Source organism: Nannobrachium achirus (genome assembly GCF_963921795.1).
Source record: "Nannobrachium achirus genome assembly, chromosome: 11".
Lineage (NCBI taxonomy): Eukaryota > Metazoa > Chordata > Actinopteri > Myctophiformes > Myctophidae > Nannobrachium > Nannobrachium achirus.
In genome coordinates, this window is record NC_137820.1 from 6169320 (window position 1) to 6182716 (window position 13397).

Genomic DNA, 13397 nt, shown 5'->3' on the forward strand with positions numbered 1-13397 from the left:
CTTCATTTCATTTCATTCAAGTTTTCATTTCATTTCATTTTCATCTGCGAAAAAAAGAAAAGTTGTCAACGAACATAATACTTTTAATCCATTCAGAACGGGTACATTATATTGTGTATCATTATTTTATGCTTTAACTATTGAAAAAATTGCAGATATACAAGCTCACAGCGAGGCACCGAGCCGCTCTGCAAGCTTGTAGATCTGCTATTTTTTTTTTAATTGCTAAAATTAGAATTTTGACCTGATTCTATAAGTGTCAAAGAAAAGGTCCTTTTCACTTAACTGGAGCTCAGTTAGTCTGTTCTTGAGAGACTACTATGTCAGTGGTTATCAAACTTTTTCACTCCAAGGACCCCAAAATGACATGTATTTGGCCACGGACCCCCATCTCAAAATATTTAGTTCCAGGGACCACCCAGAAGCAAAATTTGAGTTACAAACGTTCGCTTTGAAAATACATATATTCAAAGATTTGCACACATTTTCACGACTTTTTCAAAAATAGCAGATCTACAAGCTCGATATGTGAGCTTGTATATCTGATATTTTTCACTGGTTAAAGCATTCAATAGTTGGAATTATTTTATACTTTAGCTATTGAAAAATGGCAGATCTACAAGCTTGTAGATTTACAACTTCTGTAATAACACAAATCTCTGCTTTTGGGGGTTCCTGGAACAACACATTTTGAAACGGGGGTCCGGCGGTCCGCGGCCAAATACATGTAATTTTGGGGGTCCTTGGAGTGAAAAAGTTTGATTACCACTGATTTAGAAGAAGGATTTAGAAGACATTTATACGATTTTCACTATTTATTCCACTTTTTTATTGACACACCCAACAAAGAACTGTTCTTTGTTGGCTGTGTGCCAATAAAAAAGTAGAAATGTGAGTACTTTGTCCTCCACTGATTTAACGTTTTGGGTGTGCTACCTTTTTGGAAATTTTAATTCCTACCTTTTTGTATACTGCACTAAATGTATTTGGCCACGGACCCGCATCTCAAAATATCTAGTTCCAGGGACCACCCAGAAGCAAAATTTGAGTTACAAACGTTCGCTTTGAAAATACATATATTCAAAGATTTGCACACATTTTCACGACTTTTTCAAAAATAGCAGATCTACAAGCTGCACTCGGTGCCGCGCTGCGAGCTTGTAGATGTGTTTTCAATCCATCCATCCATCCATGGTGCAGCTGCCACTCACCACACACAGCAGCAACGTGGAGTGGGGTGTATCCTCGGTCGTCTCTGGAGAAGGGCGTCACGATGGACGGGTCGTTGAGTCGCCTGAAAATGAATCCACAAGGAATCGGAATGAAAACCACTTCAATGAGAAAAGTATATCATAACCAAGTACAGTACAGTACAGTACAGTACAGTACAGTACAGTACAACAGTACAGTACAACAGTACAGTACAGTCCAGTCCAGTACAGTACAGTACAGTACAGTCCAGTCCAGTACAGTCCAGTCCAGTCCAGTACAGTACAGTACTGTACTCAGTACTGTACTGTACAGTCCAGTCCAGTCCAGTCCAGTACTGTACAGTACAGTACAGTACTGTACTCAGTACTGTACTGTACAGTACAGTACAGTACAGTACAGTACAGTACAGTACAGTACATGGCTGTGGTGAACCTCGGGCTGGCCGGGCAGTAAGTATAATTGTCTGTATGGTGGAAACCTCATAAAGTTGTGCTCAAAATTATTCAACCCCGATCTGCAAATCTGCTCTATTGGCTAAATTCACAAACTGTCAACTGAATTAAATAAATAAATCATACAAGAACAATGTAAATAGCTCAACAAAAGTAATATGTGTAGTGTTTTGTTTTTTGTTTTCAAATTCAATGCTAAATGCCACTTTCAATGGCACTTTCACTTTCAATTATTCAACTCTTAATTACACCTGATAACATCTGTAATCAACTGCAATTGACTAATCAAGGGCTTAAATAGTTGCATCAGATGTGCAACCTGGCCTGACTAGAAGTGTTTGACTTGTTGTCTGTGATTAGAGCAGTTAGAAACATGGCTAAGTCTAAGGAATGGTCAGACAAGTTCAGAGAAGAGATTATTGCTTTGTACAAAAAGGAAAAGGATGTAAAACAATTGCAAATTAACCTAATTTTCAGCACAATGGTATGTCCAAAACTGGTACTCTTCGTGATTCAAATTCAAAAGTAGCAGATCTACAGATCTTGGCTCTGCTACTTTTGTGTGACGCTGTAGTATGATCACAAAAAGTGGAACAAATGGAGATAAGAGGTTTCTGCCCGACAGTAACGATATGGATATCACATGGATGTTGTCATAGGAGACTAGATGGTCTGGGATTCTCATTTTGTCATCACAATCAGCTTTAGTGTCACATCACAGATTTACTAATCTCTCAAGCCAAGAGAGGGCACCGTTTTTCATTTGACGAGGGGTTCCCAGATTGCAGGTTTATAGAAGTTAAGAAGTGGGTGAAATTAGTTTTCGTGCATCGTTCCCATCCTACTATTTACATTGAGGAAAGAAAGAGGAAAAGTAGAAGGGGGTGGGAACAAGGGGGGAAAGGAGATTAACTCTCCTACTGCCAGATTATTTATTTATTTATTGGGTCTGGTGCCATCAAAAAGCGGCTTACCTTTGCGACGTTATAGTAGATAGACAGACATTTATTTATTTTATTTATTTATTTTTTTGATTGTGCAATAGTGCACTTTGGTCTGCCAGGCAGCAGAGGGCGGCATCATGCGAGAATGAATGTGAATTTGCCTGTTATGTGTTGCCGTACATTCAGTGCAGTCACGGGCCACAGAGCCTTACAGCCAGAGGAAATCAACAAGGAAGTGAATTGGTCTCCGTTGATGTTAACGCATAATGGATTTTTTACACCATCACCGCGGAAAATGTGTTTACAGTACACGGCGGCGCGACCCCTCATCAGCTTCAACAAGGTAAACGAACGAACGAACGAACGAACGCGAACGAGCGCCGTATTGGCGCGGAGGTCTCTTGAGAATTGGGGCGAACAGGAACGTCCAAAGCAGTAGGGGAGTTAAACAAGAAAACAAAAAAAGCTATTTGAAATCCCTGACATAAAGACATACTATAGTATACAACTAAATGAACGAATAGCAACCATTATGCAGTGCTAGTGAAGTAAGGGAACTTGGAAAGACACTTTCTGACAAACCAACGAATGGTTTGACTAGAGCTTTCCTGCAGACATAGAACTGAGAAAAATAGATAAGGAAGTGAAATCTATTGGTGTACCATACACAGGTCTAATCTATTGGTGTACCATACACAGGTCTAATCTATTGGTGTACCATACACAGGTCTAAGACCATGACCTGGCTCCCTGGTAGCCTGACTGGTTTTGGACTTGGCTAGAGGTTTTTAACCCATTAAACATTATTTTATGCTTTAACTATATAAAAATAAAAAGCAGAATTACTACTAAATTGTGAATATTTGTACAAGTCTTTGAATATTTTGACCCGATTCTATAAGTGTCCTCTAACTCGTCTGTTTTTTTTTTGTTTTTTTAAACCTATGTTTCTATGTCAGTGGTCCTCAAACCTTTTCATGTCAAGGACCCCGAAAATGATATGTATTTGCCCACGGACCCCCATCACAAAATATTTAGTTCCAGGGACCCCCAGAAGAACATTTTGAGAACAAATTTTCGCATTAAAAAGGATTTGCACAAATCTTAACGACTTAAAAAAAAAAAAAAAAGCAGATCTACAAGCTTGCAGCGTGGCACTCGGTGCCGCGCTGTGAGCTTGTATATCTGCTATTTGTGTATGATTTGTGTATGTTCTGCATAACTATCGTCACTCATATTGTCGTTTTCCATAATCTGAGCTAATGGGAGATATTGAATTGTAGGTTCAGATTTTATTCTTTGTTTTATAATTTTTTTCAGAGTGGCGTGATGACTGCTGTTTCCAGAGTCTGTGGGAAGAAATAAGGGAACTTGGAAAGACACTTGTGGACGAACAATTTGACTAAACATGTCCAGCAGACAGAGAACCGAGAAACATAAATGAACTAAGGAACTGAACTGTCAACAATTTCGTTTGACATAAAAAAGATCAAGTCAAGCGCAATGATCAGGGTTTTAGGTCCTATAAATCATTGTTGTATTATTGTTTGACATGCATAACACTTTTTTTCATGATGTATCTTTTTTTTCCCCTTCTCATTCATATTAAACTATTGACTTATTGTCTTCATTATTTGATCTATAGATGAACAGGCAGTGGCTCACTACTAGATCCCATGGCCAACATGGGGGCCCAGACCTTTTCTCAGGCTATTAGACGTCTAAAATACGTCTAAAGGTGAATGTTTTTTAGACGGCTAGGCTTAGTCTAGACTTTGATTAGCTGTCTTTATAGAGCGTCTATCTACTGTAAAGTATATGGTGCCCTCCACACTACAAGCGGTTGCCGTCGAGGCTGCCGCTAGGATCAGCGGTGTCCGCACCGCGGTAAGAGTAAACACACTCGCTCAGTGAGTAAACGCTGCGCGGTATTTCACAAAGATGAACACAATCCATCTCTCACCGCCCGCGTACACATGCACAAACGAGCACGCTCTCGGGGGATTTCACGGGACTGCGCCCGCTCCCCTCGCCGCCCCAAAACATCGATGCGCGGCCAAAATAGCCGCCCGCCTCTCATTGAAAATGAATTGCTAGGAGGCGCATAGTGTGGAACCCCCTTATATGGCCGTTGAAATGACGTTGTTTCATTGTCTAGGCTTTTCACTTTTAGACCTTTTATAACACAGTTTCAGACGAACGTCTGAAACTGACGGCTCCCTGGCAGGTCGAGGGCTTGAGCTTGTGGCTAAATAACACTGCAGGTGGCACGTCCAAGGAATCGGCCACGCCCCCAACGGGCACTACACTGCACTAGTAGTAAAATGATGAACAGAAACCAAGAAAGGAAGCACCAGAGAATGTCCAGGTAAAAAAGGATGTGTGTCTGTGTGTGTGTGTGTGTGTGTGTGTGTGTGTGTGTGTGTGCGTGCGTGCGTGCGTGCGTGCGTGCGTGCGTGCGTGCGTGCGTGTACCCACCCAGAGAGGTGTCTCTCACAGTGGTCACAGGAGCACAGCGGGTGACACAGCCTCACCTCTCTCTGTGTGTGTGTGAGTGTGTGCGTGCGTGCGTGCGTGCGTGCGTGTGTGTGTGTGTGTGTGCGTGTGCGTACCCACCCAGAGAGGTGTCTCTCACAGTGGTCACAGGAGCACAGCGGGTGACACAGCCTCACCTCTCTGTGTGTGTGTGTGTGTGTGTGTGTGTGTGTGTGTGTGTGTGTGTGTGTGTGTGTGTGTGTGTGTGTGTGTGTGTGTGTGTGTGCTCACCCAGAGAGGTGTCTCTCACAGTGGTCACAGGAGCACAGCGGGTGACACAGCCTCACCTCCTCCTCCCCCTCACTCTCACTCAGCAAGCGCTGCACCTCCTCTTCGTTGCCATTGGCGATGTGCTGCAACACACACACACACACACACACACACACACACACACACACATTTTAACCGTTTATTTGTCCACATAAGAGAGAAACATACAGGGACACAAATACTATTTGTTCAGCAAGAGTACATTCACTAAATCATGGAGTACATTTTCGTGATACAATGGGCATGTCACTCAGTAATCTATGGGTACAAGTAACAGCGTCTCCGCCATATGTGGCGGCTGCCAATTATGGCAGACACAGCACAATACGTTGCCAGCCTTTTTGCCTCCTTTTTGGGCATACCAAGTTGTTGAAGCCCTCTAACAACCAGCCTGTGGGTATGTCTGTCCTAGGCTGCCAAATATAAAGACAAATAGTTTGCACCTATAACCCAGCTACGAGATGATGTTTAGCAGTGGTTGGTATTTAATGATCTTGGTCATAAATGCTTCCTCTAGGCTAAGGTCAAGGGTGCATGCAATCTCTAATACAGACACTTCCCTAGACTCTTCATCAACAACAACATCTGGTGTATTAGCAGTCAGAGATGTAAATATGTCTGGTTTATCACCACACACACACACACACACACACACACACACACACACACACACACACACACACACACACACACACACACACACACACACACACACACACACACACACACACACACACACACACACACACACACACACACACACACACACACACACACGTTGCTGTAGTCAGGGGAAGGGGCTACTTGGCTTTGGACTTCAGTATAAGGGGGTAGCCTACTGCAGCCTAAACAAGACTTCAGTATAAGGGGGTAGCCTACTGCAGCCTAAACAAGACTTCAGTATAAGGGGGTAGCCTACTGCAGCCTAAACAAGACTTCAGTATAAGGGGGTAGCCTACTGCAGCCTAAACAAGACTTCAGTATAAGGGGGTAGCCTACTGCAGCCTAAACAAGACTTCAGTATAAGGGGGTAGCCTACTGCAGCCTAAACAAGACTTCAGTATAAGGGGGTAGCCTACTGCAGCCTAAACAAGACTTCAGTATAAGGGGGTAGCCTACTGCAGCCTAAACAAGACTTCAGTATAAGGGGGTAGCCTACTGCAGCCTAAACAAGACTTCAGTATAAGGGGGTAGCCTACTGCAGCCTAAACAAGACTTCAGTATAAGGGGGTAGCCTACTGCAGCCTAAACAAGACTTCAGTATAAGGGGGTAGCCTACTGCAGCCTAAACAAGACTTCAGTATAAGGGGGTAGCCTACTGCAGCCTAAACAAGACTTCAGTATAAGGGGGTAGCCTACTGCAGCCTAAACAAGATGGACTTCAGTATAAGGGGGTAGCCTACTGCAGCCTAAACAAGACTTCAGTATAAGGGGGTAGCCTACTGCAGCCTAAACAAGACTTCAGTATAAGGGGGTAGCCTACTGCAGCCTAAAAACAGACTTCAGTATAAGGGGGTAGCCTACTGCAGCCTAAACAAGACTTCAGTATAAGGGGGTAGCCTACTGCAGCCTAAAAACAGACTTCAGTATAAGGGGGTAGCCTACTGCAGCCTAAACAAGACTTCAGTATAAGGGGGTAGCCTACTGCAGCCTAAACAAGACTTCAGTATAAGGGGGTAGCCTACTGCAGCCTAAAAACAGACTTCAGTATAAGGGGGTAGCCTACTGCAGCCTAAAAACAGACTTCAGTATAAGGGGGTAGCCTACTGCAGCCTAAAAACAGACTTCAGTATAAGGGGGTAGCCTACTGCAGCCTAAACAATCAGTATAAGGGGGTAGCCTACTGCAGCCTAAACAATCAGTATAAGGGGGTAGCCTACTGCAGCCTAAACAATCAGTATAAGGGGGTAGCCTACTGCAGCCTAAACAATCAGTATAAGGGGGTAGCCTACTGCAGCCTAAACAATCAGTATAAGGGGGTAGCCTACTGCAGCCTAAACAATCAGTATAAGGGGGTAGCCTACTGCAGCCTAAACAAGATTGAGAACCACTGCCTCGTATAGTTACAGTTATAAGCGCTCACGAGTACTCTTAAAGCTTTATAACAACTGTAAAAAAGGCAAAAAAGAAGACAAAAAATCAAACCTCGGTTCGAAGTGAAGCGGTGAATCTGAGTATAAAATTGTCTAGAGCTACAGAATTCTGAATTCTGAATGAATGAATGATTTTATCTGGAGGGCCGGATTGTCATGTGAAGCTTGACCCATCCTCAAACTATGGTCTCATTGTCCAATATATCACCGGGACGGACACTACACACATATTCTGGACGTACGGGACAGATAAAACCTGTTCATTCTGGACTGAAATGACCATATATGGACATGGGGACACACATTTACGGACAGATAAATCCTGTTCATTCTGGACAGAAATGACCATATATGGACATGGTGGACACATATTTACAGACAGATAAAACCTGTTCATTCTGGACTGAAATGACCATATATGGGCGGGGGACACAAAGCCACTCCTTGGAAGCGGCTTTCATCGCTTCAAAAAAAAAAAAAAAAAAAGAACTATGTCCAAATATGGGCATTCCAAGATATGGGCTTAATATTAATATTGACATCAGGGATCTCCATATACAGTATGGGCATAAAGGGACATGGACTGACAGAGCTCTCCATATATGGCCGTTCATGTACTTTGTAACAGTATTAGTGAATACATTTTCCTCATTGACTTGAATGGGGAACATTCAAATGGTAAGACAGAATTAATGTGTGTGAATCGTGTCACCACACTTGCAATTTCCCAGAATTGCATATTTCTGGTTTTCTTCAGTTGCTGTTGGTAGTCATGGCTGCCAGTTCCCACCTGATGTCATGTGGGAGTTCAGACCGTTCCAGACCATGCTGAGTGACTGCTAGCTTGCATAACATCTTCAGGCTGGGATTTAAGTCCAGGATGTACAGGTCAGCAGAGGTAGTGGTGGCCTGATGTGCTCCTTTGTATCTTTCATGGATGATAATACAATCTCCCACCATGCAACAGCTCATCCCATTCATCCTACAGGGCTCTTTCCCCTTGGGCTCAACCCGCTCCCAGGAAAAGCTCTCTGGACTGAATTTCCACAGATCATTTAAGTACTGGTTCCTGTTCCAGCCACCAAATATGTACAGCTCTCCATTGTAGGCAAAGGCTGAATGATCACGGCGTTCTTCTGGGAGAAGGTGTCCAGTAGGCATGCTCAGCCAGCACATTGTCTCTGTGTCAAACACTGTGAGCTTGTTGTAGCTGCAGCCCCAGCCCCTCCAGCCCCCAAATACAAACATCTTTGTTCCGATGATGGTGGCAGAGTGACGGTTTGAAGCATGTGGTGTAGAGCCTCTGCTGTTAATTAAAGCCCAGACCATTATGGTGGTGTCCAACTTGTAGAGGTCATTATGGAAATGGGACCACATATTATAGCTACCTCCATAGACATACATGACCTTCTCCAGGACACAGGCTGAGTGGAACACCCTCCTTGCTTCTGGAATAGTCCCAGAGACTTTGGGTTTGAACCAGCTGTGAGTGTCGACATCAAAGGCATAAAGCACGTTGCAGTAAGGATTCCCTCCTCCCCAGATGTAGACAATCTCTTCTACCACCACAGCTGTGTGGCCCCAGCGGCGGGAGGGAACCTCAATGGGACTTTGTCCTCTTCCATTTGTCACTGGGGGCAACTTCCTCCAACGCAAGGACACTGTGTTGAAGATGTGGACTTCAATCTGACCACTGTTATTCAGGTTCCATCCTCCAAATGAGTACAGCTTGTGTCCAACTACCACAGAAGCAGCGTCGCAGTAATTGGGTCCTCCTTTCAGATGTATCGTCCAGTGAAACATTTCTACCCCAGAACCACTGTTTGAATCAGTTCAACTAATCTACAATAGCACTTGTTAGAAGGTAGGGCAATGTTTGGCTAAAATCTGCTGAATGGCGTTCTGTTGGAAAATACAATAAAAAACATTTAAAAAGGACGATGTGATGATGTCATTCCACGATGACATCATTGTATGGAATAGCTAATGACGTAATAGCAAAAAACTTCTCCCCATTTATAGTGAGATATTAGGATGTCACGTGAAACTTGACCAATCATGGATATTGGCCCACTTAAAATGTCATGTGAAGATCACCAATCCACCAATCCTCAGAGAGAGGGCGAGATCATTTAGCGACCTCCAACCGGGTTGTGACCTGGTCGGTAGTTTTCAGCGACCGGGTCGCTAAATCTACTGACCGGGTCGCTCCATTGTAGTCACTTGGACCGTGGCAGAGGTGCACCAAAACCTAAACCTAACCCTAACCCTAACCCTAACCCTAACTCTAACCCTAACCCTAACCCTAACCCTAACCCTAACTCTAACCCTAACCCTCAGTAACCTGCAGACGCTGACGAAAACGAGCGCTCTACTCCTAAACATGCTTGGTAATCTGCTAGACGCGGCTTGCAGCCCGGTTGGTAGATTTAGCGACCCGGTCGGTAGATCTAGCGACCTGGTCGGTAATTTTTCAGCCCGGTTGGTAGATTTAGCGACCCGGTCGGTAGATTTAGCAACCAGGTCGGTGAAAACTACCGACCAGGTTGCAACCAGGTTGGAGGTCGCTAAATGATCTCGCTCCTACTGAATCCTCAAGCTTGTCGGACATAATTATACCCATCTGATTGGCTACGGGCATGGATGGCCGCCCGCTCCCGTGGCCCAAATATGCCTTGATGTTATGACGTCACCCTTTGCCGCTCTGTGATTGGCTACGGGCCCATGGCATAAACACATGATACACAGACACACATAGATTTGTATGCCCTATATGTCCTAGCGCAAGCACACATCTATGACTCACCTCAAACAGACAGTCTATGGGGGTAGCAGCAGCATTGACTCACCTCAAACAGACAGTCTATGGGGGTAGCAGCAGCATTGACTCACCTCAAACAGACAGTCTATGGGGGTAGCAGCAGCATTGACTCACCTCAAACAGACAGTCTATGGGGGTAGCAGCGTTCTGGGAGAGAAGGCTCATCTTCTGCCTGAACAAGGCCTTGTCTTTCAGGTCCCCCAAGCCCTGCAAAAGGGGATTTTATAAGACATTTGACCAATCTGTGAAGCAAATCGTTACCAAGAAATTTCTTCACCGATGTGTTTCTAAAGGTGTGTAATAATATGTACTAAAAGGTTGAAATTCAACTCCCGGGGGAACTATACAGGAAAAAAAAAATACAAAAAATAAATCTGCTTTAAGTAGCATGTGAGGGGTCAAACTAGGGGTTTTCCATGATGCTGAATCCATTGCAAGCATTTGTTTTGCACGAAAAACATTCCGTGGGCTACAAATGGCCCCCACAAAACGGTGAAAAGTGATGATTCATCACTAAACCATCGTTTTGTGGGTCCGTTTGCTGGGTACGGACAAATTGATGACCCCTGCAAGCAGTTCAATGTCCTTTCACTGCACTAAATGATATGCTGGTGTAAAGGTGACTAGTTGTAAAGGTGACTAATCAACAATGGAAATTACATCAAACACAATACCAACCTATTGGTATTATTTAAGGGGAGACCAAATGGAACAAATTTTGGCAATGTTGGAAGTGAGGCGCTACCCAGACGTTTATATTAATACAACACCTGTGTCAGTGTTTGACCTACCGTATGTTCTTGACTCAGGCTCCCCTGGCTGATGTACTCCACTGCAGCCTCGAAGCTGGTCAGACAGTAGCTGAGCTCATCCTTACTGGAGCTGCTGGAGTGGCTGAAGCGGAAGTTCTTGATGTAACTCAGGTTGGCCATCCTGGGAGAGAGAGAGAGATCTTTAATATAGCACGGTGTGTACAGCACACAGGGAGAATCCCCTGTCCATTCAGCTCTGATGGCAGTAGTAACTCTGACCTATTATATTAAACGCTTCAATAATGGTGTTAAAGTTTCAACCAGAACTGCACCCTGTCGAGGTGCCAACTTGCAACTTGCAAAAAAAAATCACTATTTTCTGGCCTTGACAGCCCATACATCCAAACAGAAAAGTCCTATCTGATTGTATTAAATGATGTTTAACAACGTTAAACTCACTTTGCCACTCGATTGGCCATTCACTATATGCATGCGCTAGGGCATTAAGGACTTGTGATTTTTGCAAGTCGACTCGACTCAGTAAAAAGTTGAGTTGAAGTCGACTTTATCGTTTGATGACGTCATCACATCACACATGACCCCCCAATTATTTTGGGGGGTCCCCAGATGATTAACTTAACACCTTGACGTCCGAAATAGAATGGTGGTTGGTAGATTAGCCGTGACATTTCTATTATTGTATTGTGATCTGAGACATAATATTATGTTTATAAACATGACCCCGCAGCCCCTCCATCTTGAACAGCGCCGCTGTTTTTTCTTTTTTTTTTCCCCCCAGGCCAGTAACTCACCATGATTTTCTCGATTTCCGTTGGGATAGAATGGGGGTTTTGGCCGATCGTCGATGTCCCCGTGCGTTTCGCGTGCGCGATCCTTTCACGTAAATGTCCCCGCAAATAGTCCATGTGTGACTGAAGAACAGAACTGAAAAGTTTCGCTAGCATAGCCCCAAGCATGGCTGCAGGAGGAGCTCGAGTGTGTAGACAGTAAACGGATGGGTGGAAGGTGCCTTGGAGAAGGAGAGGCGCTGACGTCACCTCTGCTTCATGCACGGTCTGCATGAGCTATCAGTGCACGAGTGGTGACTAGGGAAGGTTAGACGATCGCCGATTTTCGGATCAAAAGCTTTTATTCCGGTTTTAAAGACAAAGTCCGGGAATGTACGACGTGGCTGAGAGTCCCTGGGGGGATGTGCGATATAGTACGGTTTTAACATTAAGGGGCTCCCCTTGGCTTAGAAGGTGTTAATGTGCAATATTGTTTTCTCACTCAACTGTAAACAAACCAACATAAAGTTTAAAGTTATACCATGTAACTTTTTTTATAAAACAAATCTTAAAATTGTCCTAACTGTTAAATCGCTAAAGTTTTAGAACCCCCACTCCGTTATTTTCAGCTTCTGAAGCCTTCTCTTTATATGTTTTCTACTTAGCCGTGACAGGGGCGGGATTTCCCGGCAAAACTACGTCATCACACTACCGGCCAATCACAGCGAGGGTTATACACTGCCGGCCAATCACAGCGCATCTTGAAGTGGGGTCGCCATATTTGTAGTCGCCCGTGTGTCTCTATGCTCAAAAGGTAATCTCGCCTACCAGGCAGGGTGAAGGAGTCCGTTTCTCCGGAATGCCAGAACGCACAGGAAACAGGGACCCCTCTAAAGATAGCTCTCGGCGAGGTGGAGGCAGACGCGGGGGTGTGAAGGTACGAAAAACGGCCGAAAGACGCGGACGCGACCGCGGTTTGCTATAGGGCTAATGACCACTAGTTGAGCATCTTACACAGTATAGCTTTAAGTGTATAGAGGATATCTTCACATTTCTAAAGTGCCAATTTAAGGACTAACCCTAACCCTAACCTCTAAAATGACAAATTAAACATTGTCCAAATTGTCAAATATAGAGGCAGAAATTTTGAAAATAGCCGATCTACATCGCGAGGCGTTGTGAGCATGTAGATCTGCTATTTTCACAATAGAAAGTTTTTTTTTTTTTTCAACTTCGACTTTTGACTTTCTCTGGTGGGAGTCGACTTGCGTAATGAAGTCGACTGAGTCGACTTGTCGACTTTTTCGTTAATGCCCTAGCATGCGCATAACCTCTATTGCAGGGATGATGTGGTTAAGCGTAAATGTAAAGTAACCCCTCCCCCTAGTCCACTCACCAGTTGGGGATTTCCGTCTTGGCCAGCAGATACAAGATGACAGAGAGGAGGTCGTCTGCACACATGGCCTCTATGTTGACTGAGGACAGAGAGGGGAAGCATTCAATCAGCTTGGTTTGCATTCCAACATGATG

The 13397-nt window shown here is 44.2% G+C and overlaps 1 protein-coding gene across 1 annotated transcript in view; it reads right to left on the reverse strand.

The window, feature by feature from the left end:
* ankrd27 (ankyrin repeat domain 27 (VPS9 domain)) overlaps positions 1-13397 on the reverse strand; it is a 63755-nt gene that overhangs the window by 20404 nt on the left and 29954 nt on the right. The window contains exons 11-15 of the mRNA XM_080736123.1: positions 13264-13342; positions 11119-11260; positions 10442-10534; positions 5375-5496; positions 1212-1294 (exon numbers count right to left, since the gene is read on the reverse strand). Of these exons, the coding sequence (XP_080592249.1) occupies positions 1212-1294; positions 5375-5496; positions 10442-10534; positions 11119-11260; positions 13264-13342 (519 nt within the window). The remainder of the gene's footprint in view (positions 1-1211; positions 1295-5374; positions 5497-10441; positions 10535-11118; positions 11261-13263; positions 13343-13397) is intronic.